Source organism: Archocentrus centrarchus, chromosome 1, assembly GCF_007364275.1.
Source record: "Archocentrus centrarchus isolate MPI-CPG fArcCen1 chromosome 1, fArcCen1, whole genome shotgun sequence".
In the NCBI taxonomy this organism is placed as follows: domain Eukaryota; kingdom Metazoa; phylum Chordata; class Actinopteri; order Cichliformes; family Cichlidae; genus Archocentrus; species Archocentrus centrarchus.
This window is the reverse complement of record NC_044346.1, coordinates 26,752,380-26,763,770: the sequence shown is the minus strand read 5'-3', so window position 1 is coordinate 26,763,770 and position 11,391 is coordinate 26,752,380. Positions and strand designations below refer to the sequence as shown.

Here is an 11,391-nt window from a genome sequence, read left to right as displayed (position 1 = left end):
GGCAGCAACATGTCAAAGCTGGGAAAGGGGAAATGAAAGGCTGGAAAAGTAAATGGTGCTATAGAGAAAAAGCTGGAGGAGCATTTTTCAACTAATTAGATTAACTGGCAACAGGTCTGTAACATGACATGATGATAAACAGTCACACCACAGCAGATCACAACTGATTAAAGTCTCTGAATATGTTAATGGTGACCAAAGACATTTTTGTTTTTAAAAAAAAAAGAAAAAAACCTTTTGTGTGCGCTTGTTTCTATGTAAGTATCCACTGTTTTCTGTTCAGCTTTCAGGAGTGGCTCTTCTGGCTCTGTTTTCTGAATTATTTGTTGGGCTTTGATGTTAAGTTATGGAGAAACTTTCTTCTCACATATCCAGAAGAATAACTTGGAATTACTATCATCATTCCAGCTGTTTTGTGAATTGTAATTGCTTATCTGTCCCCAGTTTTCATTAATGCCTCCATTTGGTTCATTATTATTCCAGTACCTGAAACACAAATAAAATGATAAGACTTTAAAAACAATTCATCCATCTTTTGTTTTCAGTAACACTCTAATCAAAATAATTTAGTTAATGTACACAATGACACAAGAAGACTTTATGGACAGGAGATGGATTTAATTTTTATTCAAACCTTGTGGTCACTGGAGTCCCATCCACCCATTTCCATGACCCCTCTGTCTCTGAGTCAGTCATGCCAATCCACAAGGATTTCTTGAACTGGTTAGCAAAATTCTTTTTTAAAAGTAAGAAACCAACAGTAAACATACAGAATTCACAGCGATCTCATTTAATATTTTACTCTTTGTGCTACACACATCTGTACTATATTTACACACACACACACACACACACACACACACACACACACACACACACACACACACACACACACACACACACACACCTGTTCTTCTTGGCTGTTGATAATCATCAGGTCTGCACCTCTTTGAAGGCAGTCTTGTCTGCTGTTTTGCCAGGATGTCTTATTTGAAGAAACATAATACAAACTACCATTGAAGACCACCCAATTTGCACAATCTGTGTAAGAAAAACAGAATAATATTTTGGGCTTCAGTGTAACCACAATCATGAGCTGTTCAAAACTGTTGCTTTGGAGAAGTCAGTGGCACTGAGAAAAAAAACAAAAAAAAAAAACACCCACAGTGGACCCACAGTTTCAAAATGTATCCATTTTTACATAAAATCCCAAAGTAAGTTCATTTATCAGATCGTAAGTAAGTAAGTAAGATAGAGACTATAATTTTTCCATTTCCATCTTTTTTTTAATAGTTTTTCTTCCCTTAAATTATATTCACTTAAATGTTTGTGTTTGGTATTTGGTATTTTAAAAGCCTAAAGCTGCATATGAGAAAAATTGTATGCATTTTTTTGTGGCTTCAGAGGGAGTGTGTGTAAAATCTAATAAACTGTCTACTGATTTGGCTTGAGTCTGCAGCCGTGGCTGAAACACTTGAAAATAAAGAAATACTGTAGGTCAAGTTTGAGGAAAAGCTCAATTCTCACTTTGAAGGCTTGATGGTGCTTTTGTAATTTCTTGCATAACACACCCTGAACTTAAACCACAGTTTTAACATTTCTGTACTCAGCTGTGCTTCTTTTAAACCTAAATATAGAGGTGAAAAGGGGTGGAGTTAACAACCTCTCAGCTTCGGTTTGAAAAGTTAGTTAAACATCAAATGTTTTTCATGTCTATGTGGCTTAAATCACCACAATAAACTGTGTTTAAATGAACTCATATGAAATATTTATATTTTCATTCACATTTAAGTGCAATTTACATTTAATTCTAAGGCATACTGAAGTTCTCTTTTTCAATAGTATGGAACTGTTCAAAGTTTATCAGGGTAAGAAGCCTTCCCCAGGATCCTTAATACTCTGTTTCAACCACTGCACTACATGAGAAAAAACTCCTTATCTCATAATTATGATTAAAAAGATAATTTTATCAAGTGTTAAAGTGTTAACATCAAATGTAGAGGAAAAATTGCTCTAAGAGGCAAAACAGTCATCAAAAATTAAGAAATTATTACCTTGAATAAGTGCCCACAGCTCATCTTTCTTTTTGGTCATGACTTCCAAAGAGTTTCGGAGCTGGTCTCTCTCTTTAACTGTACTGTTGTATCTGGCCAGTAACTGGTCTCGTTCGGTTGTCAGGTTGTTGTAACTGGCCTGTAATTGGTCTCGTTCGGTTGTCAGGTTGTTGTAACTGGCCTGTAACTGGTCTCGTTCGGTTGTCAGGTTGTTGTAACTGGCCTGTAATTGGTCTCGTTCGGTTGTCAGGTTGTTGTAACTGGCCTGTAACTGGTTTCTCTCTCTGGTCACGTTGTACAGCTTCTGTAGTGTCACCGTCTCCATTTCCCACTGAGATTTGCCTTGGGTGACTGTGTTGGTGACATCAACATCAAATAAACATCACCTGTTGAGGATTTTAACACACTAATTGTGTAGCTGTTGTACTCACAGCCCAGACAGCCCAGACTTATTAGTCCAATCAGGAGGAAAAAACTCAGCAGACCCAGAAGAATTGCAGCAGCTCTGCAGGAACTCTTCTTTACAGCTTCAGCACCTGAAGGCAAAAGTTAATATTTATGACATGTCTAAACATGAAACATATTTATACCCTCATATATTTTACTAAAATATGAAGTGCTCTTTTTCTCTACAAAGTAGTGTATGAGAACTTCTGCTCTTGAAATCTGACAAGAAAAACTCGAACTTGGTGTCTGTGTAACTGTGGCTGCGACAAATACTGTCACAGAGTCACAAAGTGTTTGTATTTTACTCTTCTAAACTCTGTCGTGTGAGCGATGTGGTGTGCAGGGTGGACCCAAATGCAGAACTCTGGGAACAAAACTGAACTTAAAAGGTGACTTTATTGTAGATAATGTGAAAAAAAACTCAGAGGAATGCACTGTAATGAAACTCAAACTGAATGGAAGCCAGGACAAAACCACACCTCCATGAGGGAGGACGCAACAGAGAACAGAGGGAAATGCAGACAATAAATACACCAGGAATGATGAGGGAAAACAGGAAACAGCTGGGGAGAACAAAATCATACTAATGAAACGCAGGAAGCAAAACTCCACACAACACACAGGGAACACAGGACTGTCAAAATAAAATAGGAAACACCTAACAAGGTACATACAGACTTAACAGAGGGGGTTAGCACAGAGGAAAACTAAACAGGGACCAAGGCACAGGGAAACAGACAGAGAAACACAGACTCAGGGGAGACAGGAACAAAGGGAACCAGAAAACCACAACTGATAAAGCAGAAACTAAGATGAATAAGGAAGACCAAAACAAAAGTAGAAGATAACAAAACCCACTGAAAACAGAACTAAACACAAAATGCTGAGCACACGGCCCAGAACCATGACAAACTCCTCACGGTCTGATAAACACAGATCACAGTATAAACTAAAACTAGGGCTACAACTAAAGATTATTTTGGTAGCTGAATTATCTGTCATTTTTTTTTATCGATTAGTCAACGATTATTTCAATCTTACCTCACCTGTTCAAGCCTGGCCCCCTGTTATCACTTTTTTTCATATCACAATTAAAGTAATGACCCATAAAAATACGAGATTGAAACTCATCCAGCGTATTTTAACATTAATGTCTGTAAATAATATCATAAGCTTGTATTTGAATGCATTCTGTTATTTATTGTTCTTTTATTTACATCGTTAAACCGGAAGTAGTGGTCCGTCAGGCACACAACAGCACAGAGTGCAGAGAGACATGAATGAAAGATATGGAGCTAAATTGGGGCCATAAAGTTTGTTCGAAAAAAAATTTTTGAAACTGAAAAATTATTTTGAACTCGAAAAAAAAAATTTAAACAGTAAAAAAAAGTTTTGCAACTGGAAAAAAAAAGATGTGAAACTGGAAAAAAAAAAATTCAAAACTACTTTTCAGATTCAAGGGGATTTTTTTTTTGCACTGTCAGATTTTTTTTTCACAGTTTCATTTTTTTTTTCCCCGAGTTCAAATTTTTGGCCCTGTTTTGGCGTGAGGGGCGGAGCCTCAGATGACGGGGGTGTGGAATCATGACTGACAGCTCAACACAGTGGCTGAACAACATAGTCCCAGTTGTTGCATTCAGGGACTGTGGGAACTGGAACTGTCTTTAACGCATCATTGATATTCTATATGTATGTGATTGGTTTTATGAGCAGGGGTGAAAGTAGTTTTAAATTCTTGCCGGTACTATGACAAACACACACACACACACACACACACACACACACACACACACACACACACACACAGATATATATATATATATATATATATATATATATATATATATATATATATATATATATATTAGGGGTGGGACTCGATTAAAAAAATTAATCGAATTAATTACAAGCTTTGTAATTAATTAATCGAAATTAATCGCATTTTAATCGCATTTCAATATTTAACTGCTTTCTTTCTTCCGGCGCCGCGCGAGCAGGCAGCCAGTTTCAGCAGCTCCGCACTAATTCCGTGTTTTTTCTCATTTTGTTTAGTATTAGATGTGTTATTGTGTTTCTGTATCTTATGCTCTTTTTCCTCATGATGGAGCAGACTTTTTTCTGGAAAACTTTGTTTTTATTTACCCTTTTTATGGTGTTTATGTTTGGAGACTGCGAGAGTGGCCACGCTCCTATTGTTTACTCTCGGGACCAGCTGATCTCCGTCGGGAGCTCCGCTGTGCCTACTCCTGCTGAACGACTCGATATTCCCCGCGAACTGAGAAGGAAGAGACGCGGGAGACGTGCGGGCATAGGTCGTCGTTGCCAGGGGAGAAGGTACAGGCCCGTCATCCCGTCCATCATCATGGGAAACGTGAGATCTCTTCCCAACAAAGTGGACGAGCTGGCGGCGCTAACGCGACATCAAAGGAGCTACCGGGAGAGCAGCCTCATGTGCCTGACGGAGACGTGGCTAACCGAGCTAACCCCGGACTCACACATAAACATGGACGGCTTTCATTTGATCCGTGCCGACAGAACCAAGGAGAGTGGTAAGAAGAGGGGCGGGGGTCTGGCTGTGTTTGTAAACGATAGATGGTGCAACTCCAGACATCTAACCATCAAAGAGACGCTCTGCAGTAAGGACATTGAACTGCTCGCTGTTAGCATGAGGCCGTACTATCTTCCTCGGGAGTTTTCACATGTTATTGTGATAACTGTGTATGTGCCGCCCTCTGCTAACGCTGCTGCAGCCTGCGATGTCCTCCATGCTACTACCAGCAGACTCCAAACACAGCACCCACAGGCCCTCTTTCTGATCTCAGGGGACTTTAACCACGTCTCCCTGTCCTCCACTCTCCCCACCTTCACCCAGTATGTCACCTGCCACACCAGGAATACCAACACACTGGATCTACTGTATGCCAACATCAAGGAGGCATACAGCTCATCACCTCTGCCTCCCCTGGGGGGCTCAGATCACAACCTGGTTCATCTCCAGCCTGTGTACAAACCCTTGGTACACAGAGAACCAGTTGTGACACACACAGTGAAGAAATGGTCTGAGGAGACTGAAGAAGCTCTGAGAGACTGCTTTAGCTCCACTGTGTGGGAAGAGCTTTGTGCCCCTCATGGGGAGGACATCGACAGCATCACGGACTGCATCACTGATTACATCAATTTCTGCGTGGAAAACACTGTGCCCACCAGGAGGGTACGGTGTTTTTCAAACAACAAACCCTGGATCAACTCTGAAATAAAGGCTCTCCTGAAGGAGAAGAAGAGAGCCTTTAGATTAGGAAATAAGGAGGAGCTGAGAGCCGTGCAGAAGGATCTGAGAAGGAAAATCAGGGATGGAAAAAACATCTACAGGAAGAAGATGGAGGACCAGCTACAGCAGAGCAACATCAGTGGGGTTTGGAGGAGTTTGAACTCAATTTCAGGCCACAAACCAAGCCCTAGGGTTGTGGGAGACTTAGAGTGGGTTAACAACCTGAACCAGTTCTTTAACAGGTTTGACCAGCCACCCACCCCTCCCCCAGCCCAGTCCCCCCTGCTGTCAGCCCCACCATCTTTAATGACTGCCAACCTTTCTTCTTCTTGGGACCTCACACCTCTCAGCTCTCAGCCATCACCCACCCCCTTCACTTCTGAGGACTCCATCTCACAACCCCCATCCCCCACCTCCATCTTGTCCCTCTCAACTCATCATGTGAGGAAGGAGCTACGTAAGATCAAGGTGCGAAAGGCTGCTGGTCCAGACGGCATCAGCTCCAGGCTCCTGAGGTGCTGCGCAGATCAGCTGTGTGGCATCATGGGATACATGTTCAACCTGAGCTTGAAGCTGGGGAAAGTACCACAACTGTGGAAGACCTCCTGTGTGGTACCGGTACCAAAGACCAAACATCCAAAGGATCTTAGCAGCTACAGGCCGGTAGCCCTGACATCGCATCTAATGAAGACCCTCGAGAGGCTGGTCCTCAACCATCTACGCCTCATGGTGTCGTCTTCGTTGGACCCGCTGCAGTTCGCCTACCGGCCTGGCATCGGGGTGGATGACGCCATCATCTACCTCCTGCACCGAGCTCTGACCCACCTGGAGAAGCCTGGAAGCACTGTGAGGATCATGTTCTTTGATTTCTCCAGTGCTTTTAACACCATCCAGCCAGGACTTCTGAGAGACAAGCTGGAACTGTCAGGAGTGGACCACCACATCTCCGAGTGGATACTGGACTACCTCACTGACCGCCCACAGTACGTGAGGACACAGGGCTGTGTCTCTGACAGGCTGGTCTGCAGTACGGGGGCCCCACAGGGAACTGTGCTGGCACCGTTCCTCTTCACCCTCTACACTGCAGACTTCTCCATCAACTCCCCACGCTGCCATCTGCAGAAGTTCTCTGACGACTCTGCCATAGTTGGCCTCATCACAGGTGAGGATGACTCAGAGTACAGACAGTGGACTCAGGACTTTGTGGACTGGTGCCAGCGGAACCACCTCCTGATCAACGCCGCTAAAACCAAGGAGCTGGTGGTGGATTTCCGCAGGCGCAGACCCACCACACGGACACCGGTGAACATCCAGGGAGTGGACATTGAGATAGTGGACTCTTATAAGTACCTGGGTGTTCACCTAAACAATAAACTGGACTGGACTCATAACACTGATGCGCTCTACAGGAAGGGTCAGAGCAGACTCTACCTGCTGAGAAGGCTGAGGTCTTTTGGAGTGCAGGGGACACTCCTGAAGACCTTCTATGACTCTGTGGTGGCATCAGCCATCTTCTATGCAGCAGTATGTTGGAGCAGCAGCTTGTCTACAGCTGAGAGGAAGAGGATAGACAAGCTCATCAGGAAAGCCAGCTCTGTCCTAGGATGTCCTCTCGACTCAGTGCAGGTGGTGGGAGACAGAAGGACTCTGACCAAAATAACATCACTGATGGACAAAGTCTCCCACCCCATGCATGAAACTGTTGCTGAGCTGGAGAGCTCCTTCAGTGACAGACTGCTGCATCCTAAATGCACAAAGGAGCGTTACCGCAGATCCTTCCTCCCAGCAGCTGGAAGACTTTATAACCATCACTGCTCCCAACAAAAACCACAATAACCTACACAATGTAGGATAATATATAATATACTGTAAATAGTCCGGCCTGTTAAGGTTCAACACACAGGCACATCATGTACATTGTATATAGTGTTATTATTAGTAGTATTAAGGTTAATATTGTTTGTTGATTTTATATATATTCTTTTCTTAATAGTGTGAATTATTATATCTTTATTTATATTTATAATAACTGCGGCTGCTGTTACACCCAAATTTCCCCTCTGTGGGACAATAAAGGCTGTTTCTTCTTCTTCTTCTTCTTCTATTAATTTAAGTTTGGTTGATGAATAAATCAATATACATAAGCTTAAACTTAAAAATCCCACCAGTCTGCTACACAGACCAACGAAGGGTGGAAGTGCTCCTGTGATAAGCAAACTCCTGAAATTAAAGTTAAGCATCATAACTGGATAGTTTTATTCAACATTAATGTCTCACTTGTTAGAGTTGGAAATTAATCACTCACTCAGCTGTATTCCTTGATGTTGAAATGTGTTATTGTAACTGACCTGATATTTTCTTTATGGTAAATTGATTAATGAGTGTTTGTTATTCTGCTGCAGCAGTAAAGCCGCTAATGCTTTTATTTTGAAAGGCTCAGAACGACAAGGCCGTAAATCGATTGTCGCAAACTGCAGCAGTAGCGCGAGGTCCAGTGTACAGAGAGAAGGTGCACTCCACGGTAAAGGACGGAGAAAAGAATTGTTAAGGCATAATTTTAAGTTGTAAATGGTTGCTCAGCACCTAGTTGATGAGGGAACAAGGTTGGTATCTGCATTTTGTTGTGTCAATGCATATATAGTTATAGTTCACGAAGCATACAGATTGCTATTAAGTGTTGCAATTACGTTCGCATCCACTAGAGGGTGCTCATGTAAATTAGTCATGCTAAGGTTTACAAGCTTCGGTGTTGTGTTGTGTAAAGTCATAGAATGTTGGAACATGGCATATCTCGTTTTAGTTTCATGGTGCAGGAAATAATAGAAAACAATGTTAAAAGGTTGTAATTTAAAGCAAAGGAAAAGGTTAAAGGCAACATACTGTTTGAGTTATTAATGTATATTTATTCTGTATATTTTGTAGCTCTTACGGTGTGTTCACGTGCAAGGCATTTCAAATAAAAGGATCGTGAACCATCAGTTAAAGAGACCATCTTTTCAACCGGGACGCTACAGTAAGAGCTTGACCCAAGCTGAGTGAGAGTTCGCCTCAAGCTGAGAAGAGCTCAACCCGCGCTCAGCACCGAGGTCCCAGCGAAAGCTGTTACAAGGTTCCAGCTCCACGGCTTCAATCAACGTCTTCTGGGATCTGATGGTCAACTGTATTGCCCTATCTTCAGCATGGAAATATCTGAAAAGGAAACAGAGTCCACAGAGGACCTCCAGGTGAACAAGGAAGAGGAGCCTCCATGCTCCGTTCGTCAAAGGAGGCCTACAGAAAAAATGCAAGTATATCAGGAGGAGGAGGCCCATAAAAGGGGAAAACGACTTCTGAAAGTCTATGATCAATGGAAAAAACAAATACGTACAACACGAGAGCAGTTAAAAGGAGACATAACAAACAGTGAAATTGCCTCACTCATGGACATCTTAGAGAAAGAAAGAGACAATGTCATAAAGCTGTATGCAGAAATTAGGGAAAGCATTACTCCCTCTAGTGACACAAGGCGACTTATAGATGCATGCGAAGCAGTCACAAAAGACATTATCAAGGTTGCACACGAAAGACTCTCAGGCATAGATGACTATGACAGCGGCAAAGTGAAGACACGCCTACGCGAGCTTCTTGAACCAGACTATGCTCAATCCATTTACAGTTCATCGGCCACTCACTCAAGTAAACCCTCATCTGCCAGTAAGTCAAACTCTCCAAGGTCAGTAGTAGCCGTAAAGAGAGCAGAGGCTGCCGCTGAATTAGCAGCCAAGGAAGCAGAGTATGAGGTGTTATTAGAAGAAGAAAAACAAAAGGAAAAGATTCAACTTTTAGAGGAAAGGCAGAGAAAGGAGCTTGAATCTCAGAAACGTGAGTTAGAGAGACTAAAGTCTGAAAGGGAGTTAAAGGCTGCACGAGCTAGACTGATAACTTATGATCAGGAGATAAAGAGTGAAAGCAGTGTTCATGTTGACTGTAGCAGAGCAGCTCAGAAGGCCCCCACAGTTTCTGCTCCCGTTCAAGTCACTAACAGTAACATTGTATCCGACTCACCTCCACAAGCAAACATCCTTTACTTAGCCCAAGCATTACAGGACAGTGTCGCCATGAACAGACTGCCAATGCCAGAGCCCTCCACGTTCACAGGTGACCCAATACAGTTCATCGAGTGGAAAGCTTCATTTATTTCACTCGTTGATAAAAGGAACATCTCACCCGCAGACAAGCTGCACTACTTAAAGAAATATATAGGAGGTTCAGCTCGACAAATGCTTAATGGCATCTTCTACAGAAACGACAGTGACGCATACAAGGATGCTTGGGAACGCCTCAACCAAAGGTATGGACATCCATTTGTTGTACAGAAGGCGTTCAGAGAAAGGCTCGCAAAATGGCCAAAGATACAAACGAATGACTCTACAGGGTTTAGAGCATTTGCTGATTTCATTCAAACATGTCATGAAGCTATGCCCCACATAGAAGGTTTAAACATTCTCAATGATTGTGAGGAGAACCAAAAGCTTGTTCAGAAGTTACCAAACTGGGCAGCAGCTAGGTGGAATCGTCAAGCCACTCAGAGCATGAAAGAAAGTGGAAGGTTTCCAAGTTTAAGGGACTTTGCTGAGTTCATGTCTTCTGAAGCAGAGATCTTATGCAATCCAATCACATCATTTCAGGCTCTCCACTCTACAGACTTCACCAAAACCACCGGTAAAAGTTACCAGAAAGGAAAAGGGCTCACCTCCAGTGTTCTCCACACACAGGTGGTAACAGAGACAGAAAACACAAAACAAAGGTCAAACATTAAATTACCATGCATGCTCTGTCAAGACAACGGACACAAACTTCACAACTGCCCCCTGTTCAAAGGCAAATCACTTGTGGAACGAAGGAAATATGTAAAAGAGAAAAGGCTTTGTTACGGCTGTCTCAAGCCCGGACACAGTGCAAAGGACTGTCGTTACAGACTTGAATGTGAAATGTGTAAGAAAAAACACCCTACCTGTCTGCATGACTTCAACTACGACAATGCTAAATCAGCCACAAACCCAATTCAGACCAACACAGAACAGGCTGCAACTACCCTGTCACTCAATGTAGAAACCAATGAACAATGTGTAAGCACTTCCATGATCATACCAGTATGGGTTTCTTCAGAGCAACAACCAGGTAAAGAAAGGCTTGTTTATGCACTCTTAGACACCCAAAGCGACACGGTGTTCATTGACCAAGATGTGTCTAATGATCTCCAGGCTAAGTCCACCCCAATAAGGTTAAGGCTCACTACAATGCTTGGTAAAGAGGCTGTTGTGCCAAGTGAACGTGTCTTAGGTCTTAAGGTGAGAGGCTACAACTCCTCAGAAATGATTGAACTCCCTCCTGCTTACACTAAAGACTGTATACCAGTTAATCGCTCCCACATTCCTTCCTGTGAAACGGCAAGACAGTGGAATCATCTTAAGGTAATAGTGAACGAGATTCCTTCACAACTAGAATGTGAAGTTGGGCTTTTAATTGGCTACAATTGCTCCAAGGCATTAGCTCCAAGGCAGGTAATCTTAGGAGGAGAGAACGAACCCTATGCAGTCCGAACAGCACTGGGCTGGAGTATTGTTGGACCCACATCATCCC

The 11,391-nt window shown here is 42.6% G+C and overlaps 1 protein-coding gene across 1 annotated transcript; it reads right to left on the bottom strand.

Annotated features, from left to right (window-relative positions):
* Positions 1-344: 344 nt before the first annotated feature.
* Positions 345-10,772, bottom strand: LOC115778197 (CD209 antigen-like). Its single transcript, XM_030726257.1, has 6 exons — positions 10,763-10,772; positions 2,486-2,590; positions 2,055-2,405; positions 908-1,041; positions 635-735; positions 345-486 (listed from the first exon to the last, which is right to left on the bottom strand). The coding sequence occupies exons 1-6, from the start codon at positions 10,770-10,772 to the stop codon at positions 345-347; spliced, it is 843 nt and encodes a 280-aa protein (XP_030582117.1).
* Positions 10,773-11,391: the final 619 nt, after the last annotated feature.